Source organism: Hemiscyllium ocellatum, chromosome 36, assembly GCF_020745735.1.
Source record: "Hemiscyllium ocellatum isolate sHemOce1 chromosome 36, sHemOce1.pat.X.cur, whole genome shotgun sequence".
Classification (NCBI taxonomy): domain Eukaryota; kingdom Metazoa; phylum Chordata; class Chondrichthyes; order Orectolobiformes; family Hemiscylliidae; genus Hemiscyllium; species Hemiscyllium ocellatum.
In genome coordinates, this window is record NC_083436.1 from 43,969,277 (window position 1) to 43,985,373 (window position 16,097).

General features: G+C 44.4%; 1 protein-coding gene across 4 annotated transcripts in view; it reads right to left on the reverse strand.

Annotated features, from left to right (window-relative positions):
• Nucleotides 1-393: 393 nt before the first annotated feature.
• Nucleotides 394-16,097, reverse strand: part of rufy3 (RUN and FYVE domain containing 3) — a 69,827-nt gene continuing 54,123 nt past the window's right edge. For all 4 annotated transcript variants that reach the window (XM_060851779.1, XM_060851778.1, XM_060851782.1 and 1 more), the window contains 6 exons: nt 15,950-16,069; nt 8,138-8,255; nt 5,966-6,051; nt 4,368-4,401; nt 4,196-4,276; nt 394-2,587 (listed from right to left, as the gene is read on the reverse strand). In XM_060851779.1, the coding sequence (XP_060707762.1) occupies nt 2,441-2,587; nt 4,196-4,276; nt 4,368-4,401; nt 5,966-6,051; nt 8,138-8,255; nt 15,950-16,069 (586 nt within the window). In that variant the 3' untranslated portion in view covers nt 394-2,440. The remainder of the gene's footprint in view (nt 2,588-4,195; nt 4,277-4,367; nt 4,402-5,965; nt 6,052-8,137; nt 8,256-15,949; nt 16,070-16,097) is intronic.

Consider the following 16,097-nt stretch of genomic DNA (forward strand, 5'->3'; position numbering starts at 1 on the left):
ATGGAAGGACTGTTACTCTGAACATTTTATTTATTTAGATTTCTGATTTATTACTGTGATTTTTACTGCTGGACTTGTTATTTTATTTTTTTCCTAAGAATTTGTTCTGAAGAGTCTGTATCTTTGTACCTCAGATAGCACTAAGTAGCAACTTGTAAACGTCACTATACTCGTGATAATAAACAATTCAATTTAAAATCTTGAGAGACAGTGTAAATACAGTAGCTGTTTCCTGGATTAGGTCTAGTTTGGCCATTGAACTGCTAATGTTTCAACAGAATCAGGACTGAAGTCCAAAGAAAAAATCAATTGACCTGGAACATTAACTCAGTTTCTCTCCATAGAGACTGCCAGACCTGCTGAGTTTCTCCAGCAATGTTTTTATTTCACACTTCAAGCATCTGCAATCATAAACATAACTTCACAGGATTGTATTTGAAAGATTTCAGACCTGAAACTCTTAAAAGTCTTTTCAAAAACAGTAATTATACTCAGTGTAGGCGACAGTGCAGAGAGTATCCCTTCTGCAGTTCTCAAGGTGGAGTCAAGAGTTCTTCCAGCACAGATACAGACCCCCATTGTGGACACGTTGGTATTCAAGTTAGCCGATGGCTATACTTCTAACAAAGTGTAAGAAAGGCAATTCCAGAATGTAAACTGAAACATCCAAACGTAGGGGGAAGAAGAGACATGCTTGGATAAAAATGTTCCCTTGTGCTTTCAAGTGGGGGATGCTGGGAGAGAACAGGCGGTCTAAATAGGTTTGTAACATCTGTAAAATGCTTATAATATGAATAATGAGTTCAACAGCAGGCTGTTCGGGGCTAGATAAATGCTGCACTCAGTTGCATGCTGCTGCCATCTGACCAATCTATTGCAGAGACAAGTTCAGGGGTGGACTGTAGTTAGTCAAGAAAATAAATCACCCCTTGAAGGCAGTGGATAGGGATAAATACTGGCCCTGACATCCCATGACTGAATTTTAACCAAGTACTTATATAACCATCTTGATTTTGGATTGGAAGGGGGTGTTTTGTTTTAAAACCCTGGACAGTCGCAGGTTCGTGCACAATTAAACATTTGTTCAAACACTATTTCAGATAATGACAACATCAGGAGGCGCAGTTAAACCTCGACAATAAATGCACCAAGGTTCCACAGGGGTGTTTTATACTGAACAGGACTCCAGCCCCACAATACAACTCACATTTCTTTGAGAGATGTTAATGCAACAATTGTCACATTAAAAATATAAAGAGTCATCTTTTACACTGACATTAAAATTAAGAATGTTGTTCTCATCTTAGATTATACTACCTATTTAATAATGGCTGGATTTCCAATGACTGTAAATATCACTAAATCAAACAAGTTTTAATCTTATAATAAACAGTCCTAGTACATTCACTTCTTAAAACTGTGAGACTACCCTGGAAAACAAACGTTAGCCACATAAATAAATACCTTCTGCTTTTGGTTTGAGCCACACATTGAAGCACGTTGTGTTAAATGTGATTCCAGGTATAGCCTTCGAAATTTTCTGTGAATCTACTCCACGTGGCAAGAACAAATTTGACAACTGTCGCTTTATTCCAGCTGGCATCTCCCAGCTCTAACCTTGTGGCTGGGTACAGTCTTGGAGATTGACAAACATTTGTTCTCCCTGATGTGCAAAATCATAAGTTACAATTGTAGAACACTCCTTAAATCAGTGTTGATCTGAGAAAGAAATACAGGAACACAATTCCCAAAAAGCGCTGCTGGTTTCAATGGGGTAGCTATAGCCTTCTCGATGCTACAACCCCAAGATGGAGAGAGAGGAGGCAGTCTTCTGTATCAAGTCTTTACAGTCCAAGGTCGAGCTGGACTGTTCCGATTGCTGCTTCTGCCACTCTGCCAAATAGATGCTCCCAATAGCCCCAGAAAGTGAGTATCTAGTCTCTTATTTTTAATGAAGGTCACCTTAACAGACTGAGGTCAGTTGATGGGCACTGACAATAGACATTTAAGTTATTTGTTTCCCTTTAAGTTAATTGCTTCCTTATTTAAAAAGGGGGCACTTTGATGACACTAATGAGACAATCCACTGTCTCCTCATCCTTAGACAAAGGTTAAGCAGCTGAATGTTGGAGGGATTTCAGATATTTTTAGCACCTTGCAGTACACAATTACTGCTGGTCATCAGTAGACTGTCTCACTAAAAGAGAGAGAGTTTACCATTAGCATGAATGAGCATGCAACTGCATCACTCAGAACTGTATCAAAACAAAGGTTTTTTTTGGGGAGGGGGAGAAGGGGGAAATGTGGAATTTACACAAATTTGTGCGTTAATCTCATGAGAAAGACAAAAGCTGAGAGGTGCCTCAATTGTCCCCGCACTCACTCAATCAACAGCTGTCGGTTGATCAATTATGTGTGTGTGTGTGTGCGCGTGGGTGGGTCAGGGTGGCAATGTTGTCGAGTACTGCTGTAATAAGGCTCCGTGGCAAGGGTTGCACACTCTCACAGGCTGGATGGAGGAAGGTAGCGGCAGCTCATTGACGGCGCACTGACTGCACACGATGGTAAGGCAATTGCTGCAGCGTTTCTGTAAAAAATAAATCACAGCTGTTGTTTAAATCCACAGAAAATTATCCAGCTTAGGTTATCAGGGAGCGGGTGTGACCCCAGTTAAGAACTAGTCAGGGTCTACAACACCATCTTTAAAACCTGGACTGGGTAAACTCTGGTCTGAACCAGCGACATGATGGTTAGAGGAGCTGACATTTCCTTGGGTCAAGTATTTAAACAACACAGATAGGAAGAAGGATGGTTTGGATGAATAGTTATACAGTTAAGGGACAGATTTAGAATTCACTTACAATTCAATTGCTTTATCAAAAGTTAGTTTTTTTTAACAAAGGGAAAGTTCAGTAAAAGCGTACAGAGGAGAGAACAGAAAAGTGATTGCAGCCATATGAAAGATTACAGTGCTCAACCTGTCGAAGACAATGGCACTATGGGCTGAAATATCCAAAATGTCTTAGGCTATCATTGAATCTCTACAGTATGGAAGCAAGCCATTCGGCCCATCAAGTTACACCACCCCTCCAAGGAGATGCATCCCATCTGGATCCCCCTCCAATGGCTATCCCTACAACACAGCATTGCCCTGAACACTATGAGCAATTTAGCATGGCCAATTCACATAACCTGCACGTCATTAGATTGTGGGAGGGAACCAGAGCACGTGGAGGAAACCCACCGGGACATAAGGAGCATGGACAAGCTCCACACGGACAATCGCCTGAGTGTGGAATTGACCCTGGGTCCCTGGTGTTGTGAGGCAGCAGTGCTAACCACTGAGCCACCGTGTCACCCACACCCCAGTGGCATTTCCTGTGTTCCCCCCACCCCCTGGTTTATCAGTAGTTTATGTTTATTGAAAGTAAAAAATGAGGTCTGCAGATGCTGGAGATCACAGCTGCAAATGTGTTGCTGGTCAAAGCACAGCAGGCCAGGCAGCATCTCAGGAATAGAGAATTCGACGTTTCGAGCATAAGCCCTTCATCTGCAGCTATGTTTATTGAAAGCTCAGGTGTGTTTTGATGGAAGGACACGCTGTACTGGCCTGACTCGGGGTGCTCAAACTGAAAGCTCCAGCACCCTCATTAAAAAGTACAATTATTCCCCCACCATCCAACTCTGATTCCTTACATTAAAGAATTATATAAGTTAGGACACTGAGCCACGTAAAGAGGCCATTTCAAGGGCAAGTTGGGATGTGTAATAATGCTGGCCCAGCAACACCCAGGTCCCCAAATAAGTGACTAAACAAAAACAAAACTATTAGGACAATCACCCAACCACTTCATTGAAGAGAAATGTTTAAAGGAGCAACTGAAAAAAATGAGGAAACAAGGTAGTGAGACCGGGAGGGGTTTCCAGAACCTGTGACCTTGGTAACCGAAGGCAAGCACTAAAAACAAGATCCGGGATGTAGAAGAGGCCAGAGAGGAAATGACAGAACGGGAAACGGGGCTAGGTCACGAGGGGGAGAATCTGAAGTCAAGGGTGAAAGCTTTTAAAAATCAGGATATTACCACATCAAGCAGTCACGGTCAGTTAGTGAGCACACAGGTACAAGGGGAAAAAGGACCTGGGGAGATTTCAAATGCAGGCAGCAGTGTTTTGGACATGATGATGAAGAACCTACCTTCTCCCTGGTCACTGAGGCTTCCTCTTGGCAGAGTTTGCAAATTGTATTCTGCTTTTCCAGTACTGACCAGTCAGGTTCCTGTGAGACACAATGTAGGACAGTTATAAAAACCAGCCTCTTAGGAAAATGTACAAAACTGCAAGGATTGTCACAGAAAAAAATTGCTAACCTTTTCTGCTTCTGTCACTGTGTGTGTGCTTGACCTGAAAACACATTAAAGATGATTTGCATTCAGTTACAATTTTCACAATCTATCAATTATTGAGCTCATTATGTAAAGCCGTTTTACAGCCCTATGGTGAGCTGGCAGGTGACACTGAAAAAGGGGGAAAAACAGGTGGGAGGGTGGGGTGCGATGGGGTGGGTTGGGGCAGGGGAGAGAGATTCACAGAGGGGCAGAGACACAGACAGACGCAGAGGGATAGAGACAGGCAGAGGAGCCTGTCTGTAAAGAAATATGTTCCTATTTCGTTAAAGTCTTGTCGGGGAATTGACATAGGATGAAAAAATGAGAGGAGAAAATTAAATTTAATTTTGTGGTAGTGAGAATTCTTTTAGAAGCTGGACACGGGGAGATGATGGCCTAGCAGTATTAACATTGGACTGTTAGTCCAGGCGCCCAGACAGTGTCCCGGGGATCCAGGTTCAAATCCCATCACAGCAGGTGGCAGAATTTGAATTCAATAAAATAACATAGAACATAGAAAGATACAGCGCAGTACAGGCCCTTCGGCCCTCGATGTTGCGCCGACCGAATCCTACCTAACCTACACTAGCCCAATAACTTCCAAATGCCTATCCAATGCCCTGCCAGTAGCAGTGGTGAACTCTCCTTCTTTATGGTCATTTAAGCGGGCATTGGATAGGCATTTGGAAGTTATTGGGCTAGTGTAGGTTAGGTAGGATTCGGTCGGCGCAACATCGAGGGCCGAAGGGCCTGTACTGCGCTGTATCTTTCTATGTTCTATCAGGAATTAAGGATCTAATGATGACCACAAATACACTGTTGATTGTCGGATAAACCCATCTGGTTCACTCGCGTCCTTCAGAGAAGGAAACTGCCATCTGTACCTGGTCTGGCCTACAAGTGACCTCCAGACCCAGAGCAATGAGGTTACCTCTTACCTGCTCTCTGGGTAATTAGGGATGGGAAGTAAATGCTGACTTAGCCAGCGATGCCCATGTCCCACAAATGAGTAAAAAAGGCAAAGAGGAAATTGCATCTGGAACATTTCACCTCCCTCACTTTCAGAACCAGTCAGTTCTCATTTTTACATGTGGATTGAATTTTGATAAAAATAATTAAGATATGTTGAATTGATTTTTGACCATTAGTTCAGACTGATGAATACTTTCAGTCTGGATGGTGTTAGTGAGACAGTTATAGAAGGAGTCTAGATTAGAGTGGTGCTGGAAAAGCACAGCAGGTTGGGCAGCGTCCGAGGAGCAGGAAAATCAACGTTCCAGGCAAAAGCCCTTCATCAAAAACGCGATTTTCCTGCTCCTCAGTTGCTGCCTGAACTGCTGTGCTTTTCCAGCACCACTCTAATCTAGACTCTGGTTTCCAGCATCTGCAGTCATTGTTTTTACCTAGTTATAGAAGGAGCTGCTCACAGTGGGAATTCTGTTCCCAATGCTGTTCAGTTATTCCTCAAACACCTTCCTCTACAAAACCTATTATCATTGCATGACGGTCAACCATTCTGCAACACAGAAATAAACACCTGCACACTTTTTATAAACACAACACAGTGTATGTCAGATTACCTCCTGCGTTGGTGCATTCCATTGGAAGGTTTATTCTTTCCTACTTCCTGGAGTCTCTTGTTTGCTTCCCGAAGTTGTTCCAATTCCTGCCAGAAACAAATGGTCAACAAAACAAAACATTCGACAGGGGGATAAACAAAAGCCGTTTGCAAACGCAGCAATGATACAGGAATTTTTTTTAAAAACTTCACTCATTGGACCTGGCCGTCCCTAGTTGACCCTTGAGAGAGAGAGAGAGAGAGAGAGAGAGAGAGAGAGAGAGAGAGAGAGAGAGAGAGAGAGAGAGAGAGAGAGAGAGAGAGAGAGAGAGAGAGAGAGAGAGAGAGAGTGAGTGTGTGTGTGTGTGTGTGTGTGTGTGTGTGTGTGGGGGGGGGGGGGGGGGGGGGGGGGGGGGGGGGGGGGGGGGGGGGGGGGGGGGTGGAGGGAGAGAGACGGGTGAGCTGTCTTTTTGACCCGCTGCAGTCCATGAGCTGTAGGTAGACCCACAATGCCCCTTAGGGAGAGAATTCCAGGACTTTGAACTAGCGTCACTGAAGGAACGGCGATATATTTCCATATCAGGATGGCGAGTGGCTTGGAGGGCAATCTGCAGGGGGTGGCGTTCCCATGTAAATGCTGCCCTTGTCCTTCTAGATGGTAGTGGTCATGGGTGCTGTCTAAGGAACTTTGGTGAATTTCTGGAGGACATCTTGTAGATGGTACAACAGTTGAGTTTCTTGTCAAAGATAACTCCCAGAAAGTTATTTGCCACATGACAAGCCCAGCCTTAATACAGTCTGGATCTGTTCCATTCACACCTGGACTGCTTGGATGTAGGAATGTCAATCCTGCTGATCCCACCTGGTCAATAAAGGTGTTCAGGGACTGGCCTGGCCAGATAATGGGCAGGTTGAAACTCTATATAATATTCATCTTTAGAGTTTTACAGCTTTTCAGAACTCAGTAATGCTTTTCACTCAATTACACCCCAACTGGTGACTGACACTTGCTTGAGAGTGCGGTTTCCACACTTTCCTGTGAAGAAGCATCATCTAGGAGAAGGCCAGCCACTCACTGGAGTCAATCTGCACTCCCTCCAATACTGCTGTCCCTCTCAGCACTGAATGAGGTACACACTACGGCAGCTCCACGATCATCACCATAACGTTCACAGCATCAAATCACGATCATCACCATAACGTTCACAGCATCAAATCACTCGAGCCACAGCTTGTACCTTCATGTGGCACTTGGATTGGTACAACATAGAATCCCCCAAGGTGTGGAAGCAGGCCATATGGCCCATCATGTCCACAACAACCCCTCGAAAAGCAACCCCCAACCCTATCCTTGGATTTCCCATGGCTAATCCACCAAGCCTGCACATCTTTGGACCATGGGAGGAAACCGGAGCATCTTGAATATAATCACCTGAGGCTCACTGAAGATGTTACCTAGTATGGTGACAAAACGTCTGAAAATGAACCTTCCAGCTCAGCGAGCAAACTTACATTCAATATTTCTCTGTACACTTTGGTGCTGCCTGCTGTTTGAAATAGCAGGCAGCACCAAGGTGTACAGAGAAATATTGAACCTTTGGTGACTGGTTTGAATCAGAAAATTAGGGCTGAAGGACAGTACTGAAGAGGTGGAGTGGAGAGGTTTTTGAGGGAATGCCACAGCATTGGAAAAGGTCATGAGGTGTTACCTGCCAGAACTGAACATTCTGAATGTAAGTTTGCTCGCTGAGCTGGAAAGTTCATTTTCAGACGTTTCGTTACCATACTAGGTAACATCTTCAGTGAGCCTCAGGTGAAATACTGGTGGTATGGCCCACTTTATTTGTGTTTAGGTTTCCTTGGGTAGGTGATGTCATTTCCTGTGATGTCTTTCCTGTTCTTTTTTTCTCAGGGGTGGTAAATTTAATGACCCTAAGAGAAACAACAGGAAATGACATCACCAGCCCAAGGAAATCGACACACAAATAAAATGCAGGCCATAACACCAGTGCTTCACTGAAGATGTTGCCCAGTGTCTGAAACGTCTGAAAACGAACCTCCCAGCTCGGTGAGCAAATCTACATCCAGAACCTCAACCTGAGCTACAAACCTTCTCAAAACTCGCTAGAACTGAAAATTCATTCTGCTCCTGTTAACATTTGAGGCCAATTCAATGTCTTTATTGATCATTTACCTTCTGCATATTGGCCATTTGTTGCAGATTTCTCTGGACTTGTTCTACATCGTTATCACAAATGGAATCATTGTGTAAACCCAATCTCTGCTCCTTCAAACAAGTTTCCAACTGGGAACTGTAGAGAGAAAGAATGCAATCAGGCTGAGTGATGGAGAAACCATTTCAATGGTTTAGCTTGACAACAATAATTTCACAAAGGGGTTCCCGCTTTGAGTTGGCATGAGACCCAGAGCGAACAAAAAAAATAGCAGCACGAGGACAAGGGAAAACAGCAAACCAACTGGACAGGTTTCCAAATTAGATTCCCATCCAAAAGTGGTAACTGGAATATTAGCCTTCATCTCAAAGTCTGGAATATAAAAGACAGGGAATGACACTCAAACTTTCATCAAATCCCATCCTGCAGGAACATGGTTCAGTTGTGAGTTCTGACCTGGACAGGGGTTAAATGCAGATTCAAAAATATTGGAGTAAAAGGGTTACACTACGATAATGAATCGCTCAACCATGTGTCCCAATGCCTTTAGTTTGAACAGCAGTCTGATCTAAATGTTTACAATGACTATATCTCCCAATCGGTCACCCAGATCAATCCCAGGGATGGAAGGACTGTCTTATGAGGAGAGGTTGAGCCTGTACTAAAAGTTTAGAAGAAGAGACGACTTTATTGAAATATACAACATTCTTAGGGGACTTGACAGGGGAGACATGGACAGCTTGCTTCCCCTTGTTGGAGAGTGTAGGACCAGAGGGTATCATCTCAGACCAAGGGGTCACCCATTTAAGACAGAGAGGAGAAGGAATATCTTCTCCCAAGGGGAGTGAATCTATGGAATTCTTGACCGCAGTGGGCTGTCGAAGTTGGGTCATTATGTACATTCAAGGCGGAGATTTTTAATCAGGAAAGGAATCAAGAATTATAGGGGGCAGGGGAGAAGAGAGGGGCAGGGAAGTGGAGTTGATGATTAGATCAGCCATGTTCCCATTGATGGTGCAGCAGACTCAAATGGGTGAAATGGCCTATTCCTGCTCCTCTATCCTTTGGTATTATTTCCAACACAGTGGTGGAATTCAGAAAAAAGTTATGTTGGGGTTTGGATGGAAGGTCATTGATCTGAAACAAAAGCTGTGTTTCTCTCTCCACAGACACTGCCAGAGCTGCTCTTTCCAGCACTTTCTGTTCCTTCATCCTTTAAAAAAGGCAACTCAGGGTGACATCAGAAAGCACAAATTGTGTTTGGTGAATGAGACAGGAACAAGAATGCGTACAGTGTGGAAACAGGCCATTTGGCCCAACAAATCCACACCAACCCTCTGAAGAGAATCCCACCCAAAACCATCTTATCCCTGTATTTCCCATGGCTAACCTACCTAACCTACACATCCCTGGACACTATGGGGTAAGTTAGCATGGCCAATCCACCCCGGCCTGCACATCTCTGGACTGTGGGAGGAAACCACAGCATGTCATGGAAACCCATGCGGACACTGGGACACTTCTTCACAAGGTGGGGATAATAAACACTGACCCTTCACCCTCTTCCCCAAAATCCACCAGATTTGGGGTGTGTGTGTGTGTGTGTGTGTGTCATCAACACAAAATTTGACATCTATTGTTTTTTTCGTTCGTTGGAAGAGCTGTAGATGGGAGACCTGCAGATGACACTAAAATACAGATCAGTCACAAATCTCAGTGAATGCTGGACCATGTTAAATGGACTGAATGGTTTCAGCTCAGTTGGACTGACACAGTGACTGGTGGGCAGGGCCATGGAGACATCACGGACAGGGACCAACAGAAAAAAGACTCCTAGCAATCAAATAAACAGACTGGGATGGGGACACCAGAGTGGACAGGAGAAGGAAGAGGTCAGACATGGTTCTAGGGGACTATTCAGTAGCTTAGGGTGGGGAACACTCCCATGTTTTCTCTGTGAGACACTCCTGAACCCAAAGAAACCACAATAAACACATTTTATAAAATCACCTACAATCCCCATGTGCGCACCCACTGTATCAGGCAGGTCAGGGTACTGGAGACAGCAACACCTTTATTAAAGATCAAAAGCATCAACATCTAAATATCATCATCTGTTTTCAATTGTATCCAGACCCTCACCTGCATGGTGTTAGATACATGCCCATTGTGTGGAGTTGTGTTTTTAAAAAGGGGTCTTTTCTCTAGTACAGAGGTGACCAGGTTAGGGTGACACGGTTAAAGAGATTAAAACTATCACCAGGTTCAATAGGGAGAGGCGGGAAAGATATTTCCACTACAGAGGAGATCCAAGTGTTAAAGAGACAGCCACTCATCAATCTAACTGATCAGGAGAGTTTTTTTTTACCCAGAGTGTGGGGAGAATGTGGAGCTTACTCTGACAAGGACTTGTGGAGAGAATCGTGTTGATGTTTCAGGTAAACACATCAGGGGGCACAGAATCAAACAACAGTGAGAGATTAAACGGCACGGTGTCACAGTGGTTAGCACTGCTACCTCACAGCGCCAGAGACCCGGGTTCAATTCCCGCCTCAGGCGACTGACTGTGTGGAGTTTGCACGTTCTCCCAGTGTCTGCGTGGGTTTCCTCCGGGTGCTCCGGTTTCCTCCCACAGTCCAAGGATGTGCAGGTTAGGTGAACTGGCCATGCTAAATTGCCCGTAGTGTTAGGTAAGGGGTAAATGTAGGGGTAGGGGTATGGGTGGGTTGCGCTTCGGCGGGTCGGTGTGGACTTGTTGGGCCGAAGGGCCTGTTTCCACACTAAGTAATCTAATCTAAACAGCGTGGGATTGATTCAGCTATAACTGCAATTTGAAATACATTCTCTTCTAATCTTATACTGGTGAAAAAAAATCCAATCTGCTCCTAACTGATTGCTTAATTAAAAGCAAAGTAAATAACTGAAAATAAAAGCGGTAGTTCCCATTGAAATATAATCAGTATGAATGAAAACATTTCAACTTAGAGTCATACATCTGTACAGCACAAACAGATCCACCAGTCCAGCCCGTCCAAGCTGACCAGATATCCTAAATTAATCTCGTCCCATTTGCCAGCCCTTGGCCCATACCCCTCCATATTCTTCTTATTCATATACCCATCCAAATGCCTTTTAAAATGTTATAATTGTGCCAGCCTCCACCACTTCCCCTGGCAGCTAATTCCATACACGTACCACCCTCTGAGTGAAAATGTTGCACTGCATACTGTTTGCATTAAACCAGAATCCTAATTTCTATCCACTGTTGGTATTCAACTGTCTAGACATCTCCAAGCATAATCATTGCAGCCTGCTTAATCAACACTGGCATCTATTACAGATTCAAAATGCAAGTCATACAGGACTCAAAACATTGGCTCCACTTCTCTCTCCACTGATGCTGCCAGACTTGCTGAGTTTCTCCAGCAATATCTGCTTTTGTTTCAGATTTCTAGCATCCACAGGATTTTGCTTTTATTTGTCATTTTTTTCTTCACTTTGGGGGCAGTTATCTACTAGACGAGGTCCATGCTGTTGGTTATAATTCTCCCATCAGACTATATCCCTGCCCATCTAGCTTTCTGTTCTCCATCAGAACCATAAAGAGCATTCAGCCCACAGCCTCTACATCAAGACCAATCCAGGTTATTCCCACACTCTGCCCTCAGTATTTATCCAATTCTCTGCTAAAGGTCTTTACTGAATTGGTTTCCAGTGTCCGACTGACTCCAGTGGATAAATAGCTCATTCCTATTACGCCTGTCGATTTTGCCAATTATCGTAATCTTTGGTCTCTGCTTAACAACACTTCAGCCATTAGAAACTGTTCCTCTTTCGTTACTTACCTAAACCCTCGAACAAACCTCTGTCAAAGGAGCTTCTCTAGTCTGTACATATAACCATGATCCTCCAACCCTGGCATAATTCTCGCAAAACCGCATGCTTCAGTCAATTCATCCCAATCCTTTGCAGTGGTGTATTTCCTTCCAGTTCCACTACCTTGTCTCTGCTCTCTTAACGGCACTGACTGGGTCACAATTCTGATTAGTGACCAATTCCATTCATGACAGACTGACAATGATTTGTCTTAAACAGACATTGACTACAGCTCATTCTACTGATAGATTCTGTTACTGGTGAATTTAGCTTCCTTTCCAGCTTGTGTACTGGTCTGTTGGATACATTGGGACTACAGAAGGTTTCTTAATTCTCTCCCACTGCCAATGCAGAAAGAGACCGTGTGATCCGTGGAGTATGCACTGACTCTCCGAAGAACAACCCCCGATAACCCTACATTTCCCGTGGCTAATCCACCTAGCCTGCACATCCCTGGACACTTCAGCACAATTTAGCACGCTCAATCCACCCGAACCTGCACAACACGGTGGCTCAGTGGTTAGCACTGCTGCCTCACAGCACCAGGGACCTGGGTTTGATTCCCACCTAGGGCGACTGTCAGTGTGGAGTTTACACATTCTCCCCACGTCTGCTCCAGTTTCCTCCCACAATCCAAACATATGCAGGTTAGGGTGGATTGGCCATGCTCAATTGCCCATAGTGTTAGGTGCATTAATCAGGGGTAAATATAGGGTAGGGGAATGGGTTTGGGTGGGTTACTCTTTGGAGGGTTGGTGTGGATTTGCTGGGCCGAAGGGCCTGTTTCCTTACTGTGCGGAATCTAATCTTTGGACTGTGGGAGGAAACTGGAGCACCTGGGGGAAACCCACACGGATAGTATTTGTCAATTATTCACGTCCAAGAAATTGGACACTGGTGGTGTCCCTCTCTATGTAATCTGGGTGAATGCAACTCCAATCACAATGTTTCCTCATCATCTGAATGGGGTAGCACCCAGAGTTTCCAATCACCACTGAACTTGCCTGCTCTGCTGGGATTCATTTCACTTTGGCTTGGTTTCCTTTTACCTTGTTTCTGATGTCAGGCTTTAAGCAAACTAACCTTACCTTAGGAGCAAGTTTAAAATTAGCTTAACTCCTTAGGAGGGGAGCAGATTGGAGACTTTGGGGGTGTTTTGTAAAAGAGAAGGTATTACAGCCTGGTTTCTCCCCTGGGAACCACATCTGCCAAGATGTGTTTGTAACCGGTCCACCCCGTTCTACAGGACCCCTCGATGGTAAGGGTTGAGTGTTCAACGACATTCTCGCTCAAACATTCCCAACTTTTCTGAAGTAATTGCTGGACCATTATGTGGCACTAACAGCTCTGACAACCCAAAAACTATCAACCCGCCTCTCAAAACCTCAACCCAAGGCACTTCTGGTCCAGGACAATGTCTGAAACATGTATCCATTTGCAGCAGTTAGTGACCACAAGGTGCCCCTTCTCCATGCCCCCTCCCGCTGTTCTCTAGTGCTCACTGTCAAACAAAAGGAATGGTGGATGGAACATTTCTCAATCTCAGAGACATCTCCCATCTTTTCATACCAAGCTAACTTCTTGCCATACTGCTTCATACTAAATTCACACACAGTCTATCACCATGTGCTCCTTACAAAATTCCTCCAATAACCTTTCATGAATCTCTGCAGAATTATCGGTGATATGATGGGATAATTGTAATGTCATTGCATTTGTAATCAGAGTGGCAAGCTAATTTTATGAGGACATTGGTTTAAATAGCACCACTGCAGAAAGTTGAACTTTTTTTTGAAAAATGGTCTAATGATGACTACTGTCAATTGTTATAATGGAAAACCTTTAGAAGGAGCAGCGCTCCAAAAGCCAGTGCTTCCAAATAAACCTGTTGGACCATAACTTAGTGTTGTGTGGTTTTTAAACTTTGTCCACCCCAGTCCAACACCAACTCCTCAACATCACATTTCATTAATGTCCTTTAGGGAAGGCAATCAGCCTCCCTTACATGGTCTGGCCTATATGGGACTCAGAGCCACTGTAATGCGGTTAGCTAACATCTGGGCAATTAGGGACAGGCAACACATGCTGACCCAGCCAACGATACCCACAACTCAAACAAATAATTTAAACATTGACACCATTCATTTGTGTGTCTCATTTCCCATCATTATTACAATCTGCAGAGCAGCGTTTTTAGGAACATTACTGGTCACTTTATTGAGCAGCACAGCTTTGGGTGTTTCAGTCCACTTCCTGGACAGGCACAGACATGTCACTCATTTACCGAGAACAACTCACAGCTAAACCAGTGACTCGAAACAAATCACTCTCAACAGGAAGCCGCAAATGAATCTCCACATTTGTAGGATGTGCCGATTTAAGATATTCAAATTCATATTGACGGGCTGTCAAAGTTCAACGCCCACCTTTGAAGCTCTGCTGCCTCAGGCTGGGAGAGTGGGCAAAGAGGTTACCGTGCCACTGGGCAGCCGGCTAACGCCGAGCTTCACCGGACGGCCGGCTAACGGAAGGTCAGTGCAAAATTAGCATTCATTTCGAGAGGGTTAGAATACAAGAGCAGAGACTCTGAGGACCTGTTCAGGCTGCATTTGGAATATTGAGCAGGTTTGGGCCCTATATCTTAAGGAGGATGTCCTGGCTTTGGGTGGGGGTCTAGAGGAGATTTACAAGAATGATCCCAGGAAGCAAGGGGCACATGAGGAGTGGTTGAGGTCTCTGGGTCTGTATTCTAGAAGGGTCAGAAGGGTACAGAATACTGAGACACCTGCAACATAGAGTGGATGTGGAGAAAAATGTTTCCACTCGGAGAGACTAGGACCTGAGGGCACAGCCTCAGAGTGAAGGGACAACCCTTCAGAACTGAGATGAGGAGGAATTTCTTCAGCCAGAGGCTGGGGAATCTGTGGGACTCATTGCTTCAGAGGCCAAGTCACTGAGTGTGTTTAAGACAGGAAGAGATAGATTCTTGATTAGTCAGGGGATCAAAGGATACAGGGAGAAGGCAGGAGAATGGGGTTCAGAAACATAGCCATGATTGAATGGTGAAGACTTGATGGGTCAAATAGTCTAAATTTGTTCCTTTGTTTTATGGCCTGTGGACTCAGTAAGAGTTTGGGGTGGTCTGTGGACAAAATTAACTTCCTACAAATCAAGTTTTTGTGGAACTAACACTCTGATTAATTGCTAATGTCTTTTTCTCAACTGGAGTAATTTTACCTGGATCACTTTCTACCTAAAAACCCCCCACAAGTGAATGGAGTGGACATCAAGGCTGTCTCAAGTAGAATTTGCCAATATTTAAATTATTTGTTTGGGATGTGGGTATCGCTGGCTGGGCTGGCATTTATTGCCAGTTTTAGAAATGGCACTTGAAGCGTTTGTGATGTAATCACGTTACAGCCAACACTTTGCTAAAAGTTTGCACTTTAGAAACAGAGTCCCCAAGTCGTCAATCACATTATAGCAAATTCAGGTTAACAGAACGTGCATTATCACAGAACGACCTGTACTATACACCTCCCCAAAACAGAGAGCATTTGACAAAAAGGTCAGACCTTGCAGTCTAGAAACCATTTAGGACTGAGCTAAGGGGCAATGTCTCTGCTCAAAATTATTATTTGGATTTCTCTAACCTGATCTGATACAAATGCTCAGAGTCTATTCCAGACGGAGGACAGTACAGCTTTGGAGGGAACGAAAGGAATGATGGGATCTGGGGGGTGAATCTGAAGCACATTGGCCAACATCTCTCCTTGGATGGCAAGAGCCAGAGCCAACACGGCCAACTCCAGACCCAAATTCTTGTTTTCCTTGAACATTCAATGGATAAAGCAAACCGGATTATCCACATCAAAGCTGCAGTTTGCAGTAAACAGCCATTTCACCCTCCCCTGCACCCCCCCACAAGTCGACAGAGTGGTCAGGGGTTCACCTACCGTTGCTTTGTGAGTTGTTCCACTTCATTCTGGAGACTGATGATCTTCTCCCCAAACTCCTGCTTGAAGAGATAGTTGGCTTCCTCAGCCAACTGCCAGTTGTGTTGCGTCTGTTGCAATCTGGGATTTGAATTGGATGAGGTTGTGG